Source organism: Sphaeramia orbicularis, chromosome 12 (assembly GCF_902148855.1).
Source record: "Sphaeramia orbicularis chromosome 12, fSphaOr1.1, whole genome shotgun sequence".
Taxonomy (NCBI): Eukaryota; Metazoa; Chordata; class Actinopteri; order Kurtiformes; family Apogonidae; genus Sphaeramia; species Sphaeramia orbicularis.
The window spans coordinates 45,955,378-45,974,480 of record NC_043968.1 but is presented as its reverse complement, the minus strand read 5'-3'; the positions used below and the strand labels follow the sequence as shown (position 1 = coordinate 45,974,480).

General features: G+C 37.3%; 2 protein-coding genes across 3 annotated transcripts; one reads left to right on the top strand and one right to left on the bottom strand.

Moving 5' to 3' along the window:
• Window positions 1–208: 208 nt before the first annotated feature.
• LOC115429852 (bestrophin-3-like) lies at window positions 209–12,568 on the top strand. Of its 2 annotated transcripts, XM_030149634.1 has the most exons (14): window positions 209–350; window positions 486–653; window positions 2,112–2,206; window positions 5,203–5,290; window positions 6,226–6,371; window positions 7,842–7,996; window positions 8,762–8,839; window positions 9,014–9,166; window positions 9,878–9,958; window positions 10,494–10,645; window positions 10,861–10,951; window positions 11,057–11,175; window positions 11,348–11,617; window positions 11,805–12,568. In XM_030149634.1, exons 2-14 carry the CDS (start codon window positions 502–504, stop codon window positions 12,175–12,177), a joined length of 1,953 nt encoding a protein of 650 aa, XP_030005494.1. In that variant the 5' UTR covers window positions 209–350; window positions 486–501; the 3' UTR covers window positions 12,178–12,568. The 2 variants fall into 2 exon arrangements, with proteins under 2 accessions (XP_030005494.1, XP_030005495.1); XM_030149635.1 differs by lacking the exon at window positions 2,112–2,206.
• Window positions 12,569–12,779: 211 nt separating this feature from the next.
• Window positions 12,780–18,967, bottom strand: nots (nothepsin). The gene is made up of 9 exons (XM_030149637.1): window positions 18,879–18,967; window positions 18,508–18,688; window positions 16,985–17,102; window positions 16,661–16,779; window positions 14,674–14,873; window positions 13,970–14,098; window positions 13,714–13,858; window positions 13,381–13,479; window positions 12,780–13,161 (listed from the first exon to the last, which is right to left on the bottom strand). Exons 1-9 carry the CDS (start codon window positions 18,938–18,940, stop codon window positions 12,985–12,987), a joined length of 1,230 nt encoding a protein of 409 aa, XP_030005497.1. The 5' UTR covers window positions 18,941–18,967; the 3' UTR covers window positions 12,780–12,984.
• Between the last annotated feature and the right edge of the window lie 136 nt (window positions 18,968–19,103).

Genomic DNA, 19,103 nt, shown 5'->3' with positions numbered 1-19,103 from the left:
CTGGTCGGTTCATTTTGCTATTACATCATGTTGATGACAGTAGTTCTGTTTATACATGTTTACCTCTTCTGCTATCTATGCCAGTGCGTGCACACACAGCTGAAACACGACTACATTTAGCTCATCAATATAACTGTGTGTGTGCTCTGCTGCCTGGCATTACTGGGCAACTGGACAGCATCACGGTATGAGAATAAGGGAGAGAGAGGGCAGAGAAAAAGAGAGAGAGGGAGGGAGAGAGAAATGGACATAGGATGTGCTTGGTTGACATTTGGCAAAAACAAATCAAGACAGAAGAAGCCTGATGAAAAGGACAGCTGAGGAAAATCCGATACATCTGGGAGTTTTCTGTAAGTAAAAGCTATTATAGTTATTTTCAAGACAAGGAAATCGGCATGAGACCCTTCTGGGATGGTGAATTCCCCTCAGAGTTTGTCCCTGTGCGTCTGTCTGTCTGTCTGTCTGTCTGTCTGTCTCTTTATCAGGGTGGACAGTTTCAGGATGACTGTCACTTATTCCAGTAAAGTAGCCAATGCCACCTTCTTCAGTTTCCACCGGCTGCTGCTGCGCTGGAGGGGAAGCATCTACAAGCTTCTGTACCGGGAGTTCACTGTGTTCGCCCTGCTCTACACCGTGCTCAGTGTCGTATACAGGTCACACACACCATCACATGAGTCTAGAGCATGCTTTATGAAACTAAAAGGTTTTAAAGGACCTGATGGGGAATACATACTTTTCACTGAATCTGGGCAAGATGAAGCATTCTTTATACATGAAATGTAAGAATTACAAAGAGGCAAAAAAAAAATAAAAAAAATAGTGAAAGAGGTAATCAAATTAATTAAAATCTAAACTAGAGATGAAAAATGAAGTCCAGTAATGAGGAAATTTTATAAGAAGAGATCAAATGTTAATATGTTAAGTCACTGTTTTGTTATGTCTGTTGCACATGTCAGTCAGTTATAAGCACCACACCACTATTTTGTGCTGCAGTTAATTTAGATCAAGGTTTAACATGTAAAAACCTTAACTCTGACTCCTCATGTTATCTGTTGTGGGATCTGCTGTGTAGAGATCTAAAACCACACTGAATACTGAACTATCCTCCTGAGACCCAGCAATGCTGACCACTGCAAAGGACATTCCTTAAAATGAAAAAAAATTAAAAAAAAAAAAAAAATTGAAAAAACTGTTGCATTATGTTGTTCCCATGTATCATATTACATTTGAACTGAGTGTAAAAGTGGTCAACATGGACTCACATGTGTATTCTCAGGAAAGAGCTGGGTATTTTTTCCATTTAGAGTCTTAGTGAGCCTTTTCTTGTAACAGGATCTTACAGAGGAAAGGCAGATGTAGATTACTGATAATTCTCTGACTGTACACAGTGGCGGCACCAAGGGGGGCATGGGGGGGCAAATGCCCCCCCCAGTCACAACCTTTGCTCCCCCCAGTTGCCCCCCTCCAGATTTGGGCAAATCTTTGGGAAAATTCGAGCAACAAAGAAATATGAAAAATCCATCAATGAAAGCGTACATAACACATTTTGATCCACTTATAATACAACCAGGCAGACAGTCCCCCCCCCCCATACACACATCTATAGAGGGTGCATGTAGTGGAAGCCATTGTATACATACGTTTTGTTTGATTAGTTGGTTAGGCAATTAGTTTTATTTTGTTTTCAACATTTATTAACTTGCATACATCGGCATTGCTGTTTGTTTGCTGCATGTTTTTCTGATGTGTTTAGAGAAATATGTGAAAGTAGATTGTACCTATTAAATAATCAGAACAGAAAGTCATGAGTTGTTCATGCTGTAGTTTTTAACAAATACCTTGAATACATTAAGTATTACCTGATTTTACCTAAAATTGCCCTCTATATAAAGTGTAACGGATAGGCTATGTATATATTGCAGTCGCTAAAGTGCAAAGCGTTAATTTCGCGCTATGTGCAAAATTTTTTTGTCCACCCCCCCAACATTGTCTTTGCCCTCCAGTTGCCCCCCCACTTTTAAAATCCTGGTGCTGCCACTGACTGTACAAAACCAACTGGAGCATTTTGTGATTATTTGTTGGTTATGATGGTGTTGTCTTTTCTGCTGCAGGCTCGTTCTTTCTGACTCTCAAAAGAGATTATTTGAGAAACTTTCCATGTACTGTGACAAATACGCAGAGCAGATACCTGTTACCTTCGTCCTGGGTAGGTCTGATTGGTGCCTTTGTGACTGAGTGGTTACATATGCCTTTAAACATTTCATTTTATGCAGAATAATTCATGTCTAGTGCTAGCCCTTTAGACCAACAGCAAAACCAAGGGTATTGTGGAACAAATTGAGATCTCCGAAAGATTATAATCCATGACGTGTCACTGAACAGCAATTAATACTCCCAAATTTACAAAGTTTTAAATGTGTAAAAGTATAACCATAACTATACCTCAACAATAGTTTTCTGACTATTAACAGAATATTTCAGTTAAAATAAATGATGCAATTGCATGAAAAGTTATTCTTGACAAAGTTGTAATTATCAGTCAGTCTAGTCTGACCAAAAACAAAGTGTAATTAGTCTAAAAGCATCCTGTTTATTCAGGGTATTTTGTGGAAAGGCAGATGCTCTCATTAATTATCTGTAATATTCTATGAGTATGATTTTTGTCATTTTAACCTGTTCTTAGCAGCAGTTGTATACCAATACCAATCAAAAAACAAAACATTATGATGCAGAAGATTTCATTATGTATTTTATTCAATTCACAAAAGAAACCCTTTGTGTAATCAAACATTATTAACATGTTTCTTTATGCCAACAGGTAGACAGTGCTGTAACCCTGTCCATTTGATTGTCTTCATTAATTTCACTGTTATGGTTGTTTTCTATTTACAGGTTTAAGATTGGACAGATTGACATGGGTGATATTTACACATATTGGTTATCATAAATCATACTGACTGACACTGTATTCTGGTGAACAAGGGCCGAAGACTATTAGTAACAAGTGAAGATAAACAAATGACCTAATGAGCTAATTAAAAAAAAAAGGCTTACTAGAAAACTCCACTGTAACCATCTGTTTTCTGGCTAAGGAGAGAGATAGACAGGGTGTTTGGTTCCCTCATTAGTAGGCTGCTAATGGAAACAGATCATTAAAGAGCAGAAAGGCTAAAAGCAGGATGAGTGTGTAGCTGTTCTCCACCCTGATTTACTGTCAGCCTCAAAACACACAGGGGACATATACAATAGCTGTATGTACGTCTGAAAAACTAAATTAAACCTCAACATGACAAAGACAATGGATATGTGTTTAACTAATGCTGGTAAAATGTGAAGAAACATATCTAAATGTAAAACACAAATGAGCAAATCACAAATGCTATCGTCAGCTATGCATGATGTACTTATGCTAAACACACTCAAAGTTCTACAATATCAGCATTCAGCAGTAGCAGTTGATGCTAAAGAAGAATAAGAACAGAGCAGTTACATAATGCACACACAATGGATGGATGGATGGATGGAATGATGGATGGACATACAAAAAAACCACAATATAAACGCCAACAAAAGTAAATGTCTGAAGCAAATTATCACCAGGAAAACAAAACAAAACACAAAATGAAAAATATACTATTATACAAAAGAAATATGGAACACAATGTATGTTATTTACATATCAGAAACAGTGCGAAGAGGTAAACACTTTTTTAATGCCACCTCTTTTCCCTAAATCATGTGCTATATTATTTTAGCCTCTTGACATTAAGAGACTTTATTTGTCAGTGAGTTGTTTTACATGACCATAAAAATCTGAAAACTGGAAGGAATCAGATTGTTGTAATAATCAGATTCGATGTGTTTACATGCACTCCAGAAATGTGACTTGACATTTCACTCAATTATTAAATTTCTTTCGGACTACATACGTGTGTAGTGACAGTAGACTCAAATTTCACGCTTCACAACGTCACTTCAGTTTTCTATGATTTAATTGTTTTTACACATTTGCAGATATAAAAGAACTCCCACCCAAACAATAAACAGAAGAAACCCATGGATAATCAAACATTTGGTCCTGATATCTCATCCAAATCATTTTTATATATCTCTGTTTACACTGAATTATATTTAGACATTGTTTTAGTCAGCTGATGATGCTTGTCATAAGTCTTTGACTTTAAAGTTACACACCTGCTGTCCACCTGCATTTTGTTCAGAGGGTAAAATAAAGTATTATTGCAAGATTCAAAGTCACGCATATTTGCAAAAACTTATGTTTAAAGAGTTCTTCTTCTACAAGTAACTTTAAGTGGAGCAGTGCCCCCTGTACCCCCAGCTGCCACTGGAGCAAACATGCTAATGTAGCATTTTTAAAGACATAAAAAGAAAAAGTGTGTAGTATGTATCCGAAAATTAACAATAAGGCCAAGCTGTGAGGCTGGGGCTTTAAAGGGGTCATATTTTGCTAAACCCACTTTTATTAGTCTTTGGTTCATTTATTTGTGTATTTGGACCCTAATATTTCAAAAAGTTTGAATTTGAACCCTCCAGGTGCTGCAAAACTATCTTTATATTCATTTTGGCAAAAATGGAGGGTATTTCTACAACCTGTTTTAATTCCTGCTTAATTTGTTGTGTCTATAACTAGTTATGTCACGACATTTGCACAAATAAGGTCAAGACTTTCGACGAAAATTTCTTCAAGTACGATATAATTGTTTGTCAGCAGCAGCGGTTGTAGTCCATACTGAAAATATATCCAGATTTCAAACCGATTACCTAAACTGTTCAGTTGTTGGTTGAATGGGACAGAGCAGCACAGCCAACAACCTGGAGGGGGTGGGGTGTGGAGTGGTTCATGTGCATTTAAAGGGCCAGCGCCTAAAACGACCTTTCTGGTGTCATTACTCAGAAAAAGGGTTGAAGATGGACCTGTGGAGTTGAATTAATGAAGAATTCAGACCCAAGCAGAGCATTTAGAGTTTATGTAGACCACAGGGAAATGGTTTAAAATGCATAATTCCATGTAAAAAACGCTAACTATCACTCCTTTGAGCTCAAAGTCAGTTACATTTAGATACATACGTTAGAAATGGGAAAATATGTTTTATACACAATAAACACTGTAAATGTCAATGTGAGAAGAATGTAATTATTTCCATGAGTCTGAACTGTACCCTGTGTGTCCATGTGTGTTAGGTTTCTATGTGACTCTGGTGGTGAATCGATGGTGGAATCAGTTTGTTAACCTTCCCTGGCCCGACAGACTCATGTTCCACATCTCCAGGTACTTCACAACGATATTATATAATTCCATATAATAAATACATGTTGAGAAGTGAATGCACTTAGATTGTTTTGTCCTTTGCACACATTTATTGTCCACTTCAGTGAATCACAAATATGACAGCTATGATGAGCTATTGACTAGACTGCCCATAATATACTGGAGAACCATTCATTGACTGAAATTAAAGTCATAATAATAGTAGTTCCATTAGATATACAGGGTGGGGAAGCAAAATTTACAATGAGCATTTAGTTGTTTTTTCTCAGCAGGCACTACGTCAATTGTTTTGAAACCAAACATATATTGATGTCATAATCATACCTAACACTATTATCCATACCTTTTCAGAAACTTTTGCCCATACGAGTAATCAGGAAAGCAAACGTCAAAGAGTGTGCGATTTGCTGAATGCACTCGTCACACCAAAGGAGATTTCAAAAATAGTTGGAGTGTCCATAAAGACTGTTTATAATGTAAAGAAGAGAATGACTATGAGCAAAACTATTACGAGAAAGTCTGGAAGATACTATTAAAGAAGAATGGGAGAAGTTGTCACCCGAATATTTGAGGAACACTTGCGCAAGTTTCAGGAAGCGTGTGAAGGCAGTTATTGAGAAAGAAGGAGGACACATAGAATAAAAACATTTTCTATTATGTAAATTTTCTTGTGGCAAATAAATTCTCATGACTTTCAATAAACTAATTGGTCATACACTGTCTTTCAATCCCTGCCTCAAAATATTGTACATTTTGCTTCCCCACCCTGTATAATGATCTGATATCACAAAAACCACATCAACCATGAGATGTCCACCACAACTTTCAGTGGTTTGACATGTTCACAGAGCCTGGGAGTGTGTAGCGCTCATATGTTCAGTAAAGGTAAATGACAAAAACCAAGCAGATTATCGTCATGGTTCCTGTTCCTTCAGCTGCGTTCAAGGCAAAGATGAATATGGCCGACTGCTGCGCCGGACGCTGATTCGTTATATCAACCTTACCTCCCTCCTTATCTTCCGCTCTGTCAGCACTGCTGTCTGCAAGCGCTTCCCAACCATGGACCATGTTGTTGAAGCAGGTGAGAGTAATCCATGCATGTTGGTATTAAACGCTGATGTTCAAGCATAAACACAGTCTGGCCAACAGAAGTCACAATATTTTGTTGGACTACCTTTAACTTTGACATATTCACATATTCACTGCAACAGCATTTCTATTTAGATTTTCATGAATTTTTCACTAAGATCTTGTGTTGATGATGGACCACTGTCTGCTCCATCACATCCCTAAAGTCTCTCAGTGGGGTTCAGGTCTGGACTCTGTGGTGTCCAATTGTGTGAGAATAACATCTCCCTGCAATACTCTTTCACAAACTGATCCGGATGAATCCTGTAAGTGTCATCTTGGAATATGTCTGCATCATCAGGAAAGAAAATAATCCTCTGATGTTCAGACCTGGTCATTCAGTATATTCAGGTTAAAACTGACCTGGTTTGGACACATTGCTGAACCTAGACTTGACCAGCTGAACCCATCCCAGATCATAACACTGTCCCCACAGACTTGTACTGTAGGCACTAGGCATGATGGGTAATCACTTCATCCATGTTTCTTCTCACCCTCATGCATCCATCACTCTGGAACAGGGTCTATCTGGACTTATCAGACCACATGACCTTTCTCATTGAAACACAACAACTTCTTGCTGTTGAAATATATTAATAAGTGCTGTAATTATCCAATGGACAGATCTTACCTATTTGCTCTGTTAAATCCAAGGGGCATATATGTGAATACAACCCACTACTTTTAACAAAACAATCTGTATGTTAGGCAATAATCTACACAGTATGTCTGTGTACAGTAATAATTATTGTATTTGTACGAATATGTTGCCATGTGTTAATAGCATGATCAGTAATGTCAAAAGTAGGATATCTTGATCACTTTGTGACACTTACAATTAATAATTATATTTTTTCAACACAATCAGGTTTCTCTATATTCTCATTTCTTCAGTCATGGTTGTTGTGATGATGACCAAGATTCACAGGCACAGCAGGCTGTAACTAATATCCTCCTTACTAATCAGAAGCATAAGGTATTTTAGATTAAATACACTTACATTATTAGATTTACCCAGTGCAAATCTCTTTGTTTTAATTTACATATGATAATTTGCCTCAAAATATGATCATTTTAAGCCTCTGGTACAATATTTCAACCCTGATCCAAGCCCAATAACAAATGTCAGATGTAGCTCATGTCCATCATGGCTGTTCCTCTTCCTTCCTCTAACTGTATGATCTGACCCCAGGGATTGGCTTATTAGCAGCCAATTAGAACAGGACTCTGAGCTGCAGAATAACAGGGCTGATAGTGAGGACCAGTGTGTCCACAGTCCCAATCACTCATGCTTTGTTCAGAGCTAAAGCCCTCAGAATTCAACAGCCCAAACTACAGTATGTCTGTTGTTACAAAGCTTTAGTGTTTGTACTTTTAATTCTCAAAGGTTGATCTGTCTATCTATCTGTTTCTCTATCTGTAGGTTTTATGACTCCAGAGGAGAGAAAAGTGTTTGAAAATATTCGTTCTCCTCATCTAAAGTACTGGATCCCTGTCGTCTGGTTCTCCAACCTGGCGTCTAAAGCTCGGCAGGAAGGACGAATCCAAGACAGCATCGACCTCCAGAACTTGCTCAATGTAACAACACTCTAGATTCAATTTTTGTCTCAAATCTGAAAGTGTATAATGTTTTATATAATGTGCATCTTAAGATATTTTACGAAACATAAACATATAAAATATGCACAGTTTTTACAATAGGCTAACTGACGTATTTGATGAAAGAAAAATGGTGCTATAACATTAAAATGAGGATTAGGTACATTAAAGTTACACTTGAAGATGATACATCTAACAATACTGGCTTATAAGTAGATAAGTGCAAAAATTAAATAATTGATACATGGGCTGATAACAAACAAAACAAGCTACCAAGATACTGAAACTTAGTGGCACTAAGACTCACCACACAAACGTGTCACAGTGAGTCCTATCTTGTTATTTATAGTCTCCTATAGCCAGTTAAAATCCAAATTTTACTACCTACAGTGTTGTCTTCAGGACATTGCTTCCAGTTTCCCATAAACCCTACTATCAAGGGGTGTTTTTAAGAGGTGTACTTGGGTCTCAGCTGCTGTATATTGTGTCATCAGCACAAAAATGAGGATCGAGAGCAAACATAACATTCTTTTTAAGTGCACTTCTGTATTCTACAAAGCCACTTAGAGCCTGAACCTCTTTTTGTGACCACATAAAATAGACTTGTATGTAATTTGACACCCATTTATACCCACAAATGGAAGGGTGGGGCTGTTCCTCCAGACAAAAATGCTTAATTTACAGAAATATGGGTCAAGCAGATGAAGCCAAACTGACTTTTGCACCTTTGAATGTCCCTTTTAGGAGATGAATCAATTCAGGACTTGGTGTGCGACTCTTTTTGGCTACGACTGGGTCGGCATTCCACTCGTTTACACACAGGTCTGTCAGTATTCCCTCTCATATTTCTGTCACAATAACATGTCATGTACAGTTACAACAGATGTAACTGTAGCTCATCTAATCCGATCAGTAGTCATAATCGAATGAGCACTCTGAATCTCCCACACAGAGAGAGGAAAATACATTATCTCTGTTTGCTCTTTGTTTTTTCAGGTCGTCACTTTAGCAGTGTACACTTTCTTCTTTGCTTGTCTGATTGGTCGGCAGTTCCTCGACCCCGCCCAAGGTTACCAAGGTCATGACCTGGACCTCTACATCCCTATCTTCACCTTGCTTCAGTTCTTTTTCTACGCAGGATGGCTCAAGGTCCAGATTATTTAATGAGATAATTTAATATTTTGAGTAATGTATTCTTCCTTGAGGACAGTTGAGAAGATCAGTGCAGTTTTTCATGAGGTAAAGAGAAAGAGATGACAGCTGGTTGGCGTAGCTTCACCTCAAAAATGTAAAGAAGGATCTACGACAGTTATATTCAAAGAAAAAAAAAATCAGGTCACAAGTTTATTCTTAGCATCTGGTTTTTCCAAATATTATAACCAATGGACAGCTTGTTTTTGTGATTCTTGTGTCACGCATTTAAGAAAACAGTACAACAACAATAATAGTTATGTGTTTAACAGAAAACACTTGAAGATGCAGCGTTCAATTGTCATTTAGTTGACTTGCAAGCAAATGAGCACAAACTTGCAGAATATCACATGTGCCTCTGTTCTGCTTTCCTTCTGACTTTGAGCCAGACAGCTGAGCGTTTGACCTGTTTTCTTTCACTTGACCTTATCCTCTTACGTTAACAACACATCATATAAAGTTATTAATAACATAGTATCCACTTACTTCATGAAAAGGAGCCAGAAATATGGGCCAGTGCTTCAGAAAAGAAACCAAGGAGAAATAGGACTGAAGTTTTCATGAGGGTGGAACTCAAATATAGGCATCATAGACATTAGAGACATAAACTGAAATTTTCATAATCCTTATGTATGACAGTACAAGTAATGATTTTTATATTGTTGCCAGGTAGCAGAGCAGTTGATCAACCCGTTTGGAGAGGATGACGATGACTTTGAAGCTAATTGGATCATCGACAGGAACCTTCAGGTCAGTACCCAGTTGTATTGGTCAAAATGTGGTAGAAACGTGTAGGAAACCTTTCATTAAATGTGTCCACATGTCTCTTTAAGATAAGTTGTCCATCCCCCTGCTGGTAAATAATTACTGTGTTTAAAACACAATGAGGTTTTTTTTTTTTTTGCACTGTCCCAAACATTTTTGGCACAAATGACATCTCATTCATTTAGTGGTGCATAAAATTATGTTGAGCCACAAAAACACCAAATGGAGAAAGAAAGGCCTTCTACATTTAAGTTAAAATACAAATAAAATGAAATATTTAGCAAAATTGTTTCCTCACTTACCACACCCAAAGCTTCCCAGTATGCTAACAGCTGCTGCTGGTGGCCATGGTAACAAGCAGGACCACAGAATAACATGGGGCCTCCTTTATTATTAATGTTTTTTATTATTATTGTGTTGAAGTAAGAGGACTTTCCTAAAGTAGAAATGTGAATTTCTGAGGTACAAGTCATGCTCCTTGTAATGATGATTTCCTCAATATTTCTGACACTTCCCCCAGGTGTCACTCCTTGCTGTGGATGAGATGCATATGGATCTTCCTCATATGACCAGAGACATATACTGGAATGACAGTGAAGCACGACCACCTTATACTTTGGCTGCTGTGGACTCATGCATCCCTTCATTCCTCGGCTCAACCACTGACATGGGGTCAAAACACACATACTCTGCATAATTTCAGCTGAACAAACAGCTGTTTATTCATAGATCTAATAACTATAGCTCTGTATTTATTCCAGTTTTTGGACTTTAGTAAGTTTGGTGCTAACATGCTAAGTTTCAGTAAGAGTCCTTCTTAATCTGAGGATTTGCCAGTGTTTGAGTTAAAAATGCAATATGAAAAATTTGTTGAATGTTTCTCCTAGACTCTCAGACATCTTACAGTTTGATGATGCTGACGTGAGCGACAGTCGTCCACAGCAACTGGACTCTATTCTGGCTCGACGGCAAGAATCAGTAATGTTATAATTGTACTTCTTCAGTCCTGTTACTACTGAAAGTTGATGAAGAAGGAATCACTTTGTGGTTCAGACATTGCAAATTACTGTATGATGTTTGCAGGTCCTTGGTCGAGTGCAACGGTTGTTTAGTGTTCAGGAGCCCCCTGACCTCCGACCTCCTCGGCCCATCTTCAAAAGGCACAGCAGTGATGCAACAGGCAGCTTCTTTCCAGATTTTGGGTAGAGTCTTTTTCCATTTACAGTGTATACAGTTGGTAACTGATTTCTGTGAATGGTACCTTGTGCTGGCAAGTGGTAGGGTAGCTTAGTTAACATCTGTAGTGCAAAATATGGTAACCTTAACAATTTTTGTCTTCCTGACGTTCATTTCATTGTCTGTCAATGAATCCAGGGTCAATCCACGTCCAGACAACATCGTTCCTCCTTCCACCCTGGTCATGCCTCACCTTACCATGGACACTCTGTCTACACTGAGAGAGGTCAGCAGCAACCCTCCTTCCCCTGACACCCCTCTTTCTGCTGTTTTCCCTCAGCTAGTCATTAGCCCACCACTGTTCACTGATCACAAAGTGGATTCAGATAGCATTGGCGAAGTCACAAAGCCTCAGAATGGACTGGATCACTCCCCAACTGAGGACGTTCCAGGCTTGGAGACCCCAAGGTGACAATTTCTTATTGTTTGCCAAATATCAGATTTTTTCAGTTTCTTGTCATATGAATCCTCTCCATGTTTGTTTTAGTTTCATGTGTCCAAAAAAGAACCTCATCTACATCATTTCATTTTGTCTCACACTTGGTTTACTTTTCACAGTAGAAATCCTGATCTGAGTCATTCTTTGCATTCCTAGAACTGGCTCCTCGGTCTGTTGCTCTCCCACTCAGTTAGGGCCCAAGAAATTTCGTTGGACATCTGTCCATCGCCCACAAATTCGTCCTCGACGCCGTCAGTTCTCCCTCCAGTTCTCCAGACAGACGTCAAAGGGGTCGGTCCGTAGCCTGCCAAGCCCCAAAGCCCTGGGAAAACGAAGAAGAGGCCTGGCCCGCTTCCAGTCCCGGCACTCACCTGGTCCACCTAGCAACACTTTGCAGATCCCCGACCCTGAATACGACCATGACTTCCAGGGAATGGAAGGGACTGAAGGCAATGACAATGAACAAAGCAACAAAACAGAAGAGATCAGAAAGTCCAACTCACAGTCAGAGATGTCAGAAAACAAATGAGAAAAACAAAGGAGACTCTGCCCAGTTAGAATTAAGGCAACGTCCGAGCTCATAAGTTTGATTTGCTTCATTTTGTTCCTTTGAAGAAACAACTGACTGAACTACTTCAAACACTGACTTTGTTGGCAGGTTTTTAATAGAAGGAAATAAACTTAAAAACAAGCCAAAAATGGCACATGGAAGTACACAAACATACAGAAGAATATCATTAATGAAATTCCAAACCAGCCTGAGTTTTGTGGAGGAAATGGAACTTTAACAGCAACAATGATTGAGTGAAATATGTTGAAATGTCCTGCAATCAGGAAGTAACCAGTTTTTATGCCTTAATGTTTTTTAAGGAGATAATAACAACAACAAACATTATAATAAATGAGATAAGCTACTAAGATCTGAATGATTCTGTGAGGAAGATGTACTGAAAATCCTGACTTTTCAGTACATCTGACTAAAAATTCTTAGATACATTTGTGTTGGGTTTTCTCAGTCACTTCAACCACATCTGAATATTCTGGGATGTCATCTTGTGGTCATTAGAAAAAGTGCAACATGATGGTCTCCTACTTTAAACCATGATGAGTTGCAGGATAAATTGCTGATAAACAGGGTAACTGAAAAGAACTTATAGTTTATAGAAAATCTTGTTCTAGAACCAGATGTATGATATATGTAAAGTAACCCATACACTCTTTTTTATTAAAACAATGATAGATAATGTCACCATGGGTAACAGGTGCCTTTTAAATAACCGCACATGCTTGAGTTTTTTTTATTGATGCGTTTATTAATCAGACATCTGTCAGCAGATCACTGTTCGCTTGGGTGTACAGCGGTTGCAAACCCAACCCGGTCATGTTCTCTGTCAAAGACGCTGTAGTACTCTCTCAGAAATACATCTCCCAGAATCCACAGAGGGCCCTCAGAGGAATCAACATCAATGGCTTGGAAACCACTGAAGCACACTACTTTGTCAGCAAGCATCTCCTGGAAATGACAACATGATTTCTGCATTACACTAGTTATTTGTGTTTTCATACTTATAGAAAAAAATAACTTTTCATTTTGTTTGTCAAAGAAATAGGATTTAAGAACTATTTGATAGCTTCATCCGTTTAGATAATGCTAAATTTTCTTTTCAAAACCTGCATTCTTCCACACAGAATTACACTGTATATAAAGGGTCAAAAATAGAAAGACAGTTACCCTCCGAACATAATGTGCACTGGTCAGTGTGAACTCTGCTCCTCCCAGCACAAATGTCACTTGAGGCAAACTGGACAATCTAGCACAGTCTATAAGAAACTGAAACACAAACATAAAGGTTTCATTTCATTTTATGTGTTCCTTTCTTGGAAGTGCACAATAATACAATATATAGTTGGCGCACAAATTCATTATACATACAAATAAACACTTCATGATTGGAAAGGAGCTTTAAGAAGAATATAACTATTATTTTTCATCAAAGAATAACATGTCACTAACATTTAACAAAACTGCATTTTCTCCTTAATTCTGTAACTTGAAATAATTTACCTCTCCAATATTTGTGGGAGTTGCCCCAATCAACTGCTGGAGGGTGAGTATAGCATGGGTTGGTCCACCGATAAGGGAGGATCCTGTATCAACAATTGCTTGGCAGCTGTTAGAACAGAATGAATTCATGCCCTGTACATCTACCCTGAAAACCAGGAAAAGTGTTATGTCACATTATTATCATTTACATTTGTAATTTAGCAACAACACCAAAATTAGGATGAATTCTCTAATTATGTAGAAGCACATTTACAACCTGTCCATCTTTAACTGCCAATATCCTTTAACAGTCACAGGAACCCAATGGATAGGCCCGCTATACAACGTCTCATCTATTCCACCAATCAAGAGTTCGCCCTCTGTGTTGTCTCCATTTGTCGATGTTCTGTTGGTGAAGACTCAGTTAAGTCAACAAACTACCAATTATTCAATTTTTCTTGACGCAAAGTGACTCAAACAGTTTGAGCACAGAAATAACAACAATATAGAATTTCATTAAAATCTTCTAAAACTCTCCTGAAGATTATTTGGAACTTTTTTTTTTCAAACCACAGACAAATAATGTTTAGAATTTAGTTGAAATGAATACAATCCAATAATACAATATACAACCACATCCTTTGGCTCATTGTGTGAAACATCTGCTGTACAAACACAAAAACCATAAAAAAACAAAACCTATAGAAAGTAAAAATCCTTAAATAACAAGTTAAAGCTGCAAACACCAAAATCGGGAAATTATATATATATATGACTAAAGATAAATACAGATGACTTGACATTATCAAGTGAAGACACTTTTCCAAGTTTAAGCAATGGAGTACAGCACTGGAGTCTTGTCTGAGGGTTTATGTCCCAGGGTGGATTTTCTACAGTCCAAGAACAGACATAGGTAGAATTATCGCTTAACTTTTGCCCGATCAAACTCTGCAGCTTTAACTCAGTCAGGTAAGATCTCACCTGCTGAGGTAGAAGGAGAAGACTGCCTCATCCACCTTCTTCTGTACCATCAAGTTGTCAAAAAAAGGGTTGCCTGGGATTTGTCCCAGGGATGGGTATGCCAACCCCAACACTCCATCAAACTTTGTCAGCACGAAGACAGAACCAGGTTCATAAACGGATTCACCAAACTTCTGATTTAATATAGTCAGATTCCCGATCTAGAATGAAGTTAAAAGAAAGGCTTAGGTCCACCTTAGGTTTAGTTTATTTTGTTATTTTCTGCCAGCAAATACATAAAATCCATCTTTTTAGCACACATAGCACCAACGTCATGACCCCATGACTGTCACTGTGTCAGAATCACTATTGCTGTGTGGGACATTAAGGACCTCCTGACTTCTACTGTCCTTAAAGGACATTAAACTCCTAAAGGTTCAATAAGTAGGTCTGTTTATGCTTGCACTTTTAAGTGAAGTTTGTGTTGGATTCTGCGTTTGGCTAGTTATTTCCATTAGTAAGAGGTGAAGAATTCAAGAGTAAGCATCAGGATTTTCCATGATGGATATAGCAAACAACAACCTCCTTGGCTCAAAGATGAAGCTTATGTCAAAGTGCCACAAATTCCAGGTCCTTCAATGTTCACTTGAAGATGGCTCTTAAAGTTAGCCAATCCCCTTAGACCCAATGATAAAATACTCAGTTTTACAGCACAAACTAATATAAAGCCTGGTAGAAAATACAGTTTACAGTTTAATACAGTTATGTTCATGACAACATACAGCAAGTTAATTTTTATATAACATGTCAATTTTTATTTAGATTAGATCTGATTAGATCAAATTAGATTAGATTAGATGGAACATTAATAATTCCTTGGGCAGAGCCCTCAGGAAATTGATGTTCCAAAAGCAGCATGACATGGAATATACACACAAGAAATACCATTAGAAAAAAAGGAATAAAAAAGCAATACAATAACATAACTATACCCCCCCCCCAAAAAACAAACAAACAAACAAAAAAAAAAAACAACTATGAAAAACAGTGGTGAAAAAAATGCAATTGCACATTGGAAAGCATTGCCAGAAACAAGTGTGGCAAGTAGTAGTATGTTATTATGTTACAATATGATGTTATAGTATGCACTATATATATATATATATATATATATATATATATATATATATATATATATATATATATATATATATATATATATATATAAAATCATCACAGAACAGAAGTTATAACAAAGTGATAAAGTAATAGTAATAGTAGTCATAACAATATACAAGCAATATAATTATGAAAGTAATAATAATCATTATAATAATAATAATATAATATTATGCTGACTCTTATAATTATTCATAAATAAGGGTATGGTTGCTGTGTTTTTTGTTTATTGAACAAACTTGTGATGTAACATAAGCATAACTTAATGCTAATGTTAGCATTAAACTGGCTAATTGCGAGACACTGGAAAAACATGACACTAAAACAGGAAGTCACTCTCCTGTAAACCATCTTGTTCTTAAATGTCTTTGGCTTCATCCTTCACTCTTCCCAGCCTCCGCCATTTTATTCAGATATGGATCAGTGTGTACAGCACTAAACAAAAGGCTTCAAAATGGCGGTCCTCAAAACCAGTAGATAACGTCACAGCAGCGTTTTCCTCTATTTTTATAGTCAATAGGATCTAGACAACTGTTGTCTTAAGTAGTGTCAACAACCAGCTCCCAACACAAAACAGACCATAAGCAGGTAAACAGGTACAAATCTTATATATCAAACCTTTGAAATTCTTCTGAAAATTTAGTTCCATTTTCATTATCTTAAACATTCTTAATCTTTGACATTGTTGATTGTGGTGATCAGCAGTAGCCTATCAAATCTACAGCTGTAGATCTATTAACTCTAGTGATGAAAGACTGACACTTAAAATGTATGAACAGTGGTTTATCATGGGACATAAAGTCATCTAATGCAGATGAAATCAACAGACCGTCAGAGTGTCTACGGCAGTGACTCCCATCAGGTGTCCCATTGCATATTGAATCCCAAATACATGACCGTCAGGATTATATGAAGTTGACTCAAATGCCTTGAAATGTTTGTGCCCAGCTGTGAACACACAAATGCAGAGTCAGAAAAGACTGTGCTATCATAAAACGACATAATATCAAATGAAAAATTTAATGAACTGCTGTTTCCAAGGTAAGGAATAGACTCTGAACCAAACACATGCAAATCCTTTTTAAACTCAGTGTAACTGTGAGTGGTTCTGTTAGTGTTAAAGCCTCTTTTGTGTTGTGTAGTGTTGTGGTACCACAGGCCTGGCTGACACAGTAGAACGATGGAACCCACAGGTCGGACGAGCCAGTGTCAAAAATCACAGAGAAGTTCTGCTGTGGAGTCCCCAAACTGATGTCACCATAGAACTGAGCCTGTCACACAAATACAGCAGAAGTGTTTGGATGGATGTGGCTTTAGCATTAAAAACACTGTGGATGCATGAAACTGTAGCTGCTTTAACTTAATACTAGAGACAAGACAAAAAGTACATAACCAGTACAACTCAGGTTACAGAAACATACCTGGAAATCTATCATCAAATACATTTATTTATTTATTTATTTATTTATTTTTAACTTTTTTAAATGAATTGATTCATATTTTCTACAAATAAAAACAAAATGTGCATGGTATCATAGGCACAGATTTTAGGGGAATGGGTGGGATTTGTCACCTCAATATTAATTTAATGACATGGTCGCATGTAAATAGATAAGAAAACAGGCAAATTTTGCAGTCATTAAAATGAAGTCAATTAATGGAACTGATTGTACAGAAATAAATCATTAAATACATAAGTTAATAAAACTCATTTATTTACACATGTCTACATATAGTGTATATATATATTTTTAATCAATTTAGCAATTTTATGTCTACATTTATTTTAGTACTTTTTCGTATTTCTTTCTTTCTATGTTTCTGTGTCAGCGTATTGTGAAATGTGACTAAAATGTCGGGGAAAAAATTTAAATAAATGTAAAATATACAAACTAGATAATCACAGATTGCAGATACTTCATGCCTGAGATCATGTCCACTATGCTGAATAATTTCTTTCTGTTGATACACAGAAAGAAACATGGTGTATATGTTAGACATCATCCCCTTGACCTTTAAAACCTAATCTGATTATGTGATTCATGTTCGTACCTTCAGTTGTTTCAGAAATTAGTGTCAGTCCTTTCGGTACTATTACCAGTATGAACATCCACAAATGTGGTGGATTTTATACATTAAATGAAAACATGCTCTCAGTTCATGATCATCGACATTTTGATTAGTGAGAAATTAATCATGTTGATATATACTACACAGCAGCATGCTTATGACCCCCCCAGAGCAGTAGGTGCCTTAATTTCTTAGAAAATCCCAGAAATGTACAAATGTGCCTTATTCCTCAATGGGGAAGAAATTCTAGAATCAGCATCTTCATCAAGAGCTTTGAGGAAGACCTAGAAGTGTTAGAAACCTTTATTTATTTATTTTCAGTCAAAATGTGCTGCATATTAAGTGAATAAATATAAACATATGAATAAATACATGAATAAATACAATGTAAGTAACAAAATGTATTTATTCATGTATTTAGTTATAAAGTTGGCTTTTGTTCTCTTCCGATCTGTGCATTTCTAAACTAAACTATAATAAAATTGCATTTGCATCCACCAGTGGGATTCTACAGAAAGCAGCACTAAGGTTTATCTACTGATGGAGGTTTAACCAGTTGTTCTATGCACCAGTAACCTCTGCATATGACAGTGTAGGTTTTCTTACATCCATATAGTTATAGATCTTCTCAGAGGAGCGTCCGAGGCTCAGCGAAGTGAGTCCGGGTGGGAAACACTGAACGTAGCGCCGGTTGTATGTGTCAGGGTGATTTTCTTTGAGGACCTGATCTAACAGGCCCACGGCTCTCAGTTCTGTTCGAAGTGAACGCATCTGCTTCAGAGGGACCCTGAAGGATTGATGCAAACATAGGTAGAAAACTTCAAAAAGGTTTAAAATACAGGAAAACAAAAAAAGTAACGCTTCATTTACAGTTCTCTAACTTACTACAAGGCCCTTTCTGCTGATACACATCTAGTCAAATGCAAAGAGAAAAACTAACTTTTGACTTTTTTTTTTCAAATTCTCAAAGTTCCTACCTGACCAGTGCTGAGGTTGTCCATGTCCAAAACAGCAGAACCGCCAACACTAGTCTCCACATCTCTGTCTGAGTGTCTGTGGTCAGACTGGCTGTTTGCAGACCTTGACCACTTTATTAAGGTTCATCACTTTTCTGATTGGATCATTATCTGGTGAAACTGTAAGAAAATCCACCCAAAAACACAATCACAAATCATGGGTGCCAATGTGTGCAGGAAAGGTTT

Excerpts from the sequence above, each read along its gene's own strand:
- LOC115429852 (XM_030149634.1), top strand. The coding sequence starts at position 502 with ATGACTGTCACTTATTCCAGTAAAGTAGCCAATGCCACCTTCTTCAGT. Across the intron at positions 654-2,111 it reads GTGCTCAGTGTCGTATACAG|GCTCGTTCTTTCTGACTCTC; the intron begins GTCACACACACC and ends TTTCTGCTGCAG. Across the intron at positions 11,618-11,804 it reads CCAGGCTTGGAGACCCCAAG|AACTGGCTCCTCGGTCTGTT; the intron begins GTGACAATTTCT and ends TTGCATTCCTAG.
- nots (XM_030149637.1), bottom strand. The coding sequence starts at position 18,940 with ATGTGGAGACTAGTGTTGGCGGTTCTGCTGTTTTGGACATGGACAACC. Across the intron at positions 13,859-13,969 it reads TGGCAGTTAAAGATGGACAG|GGTAGATGTACAGGGCATGA; the intron begins GTTGTAAATGTG and ends CCTGGTTTTCAG. Across the intron at positions 13,162-13,380 it reads GTGCACATTATGTTCGGAGG|GAGATGCTTGCTGACAAAGT; the intron begins GTAACTGTCTTT and ends TGTCATTTCCAG.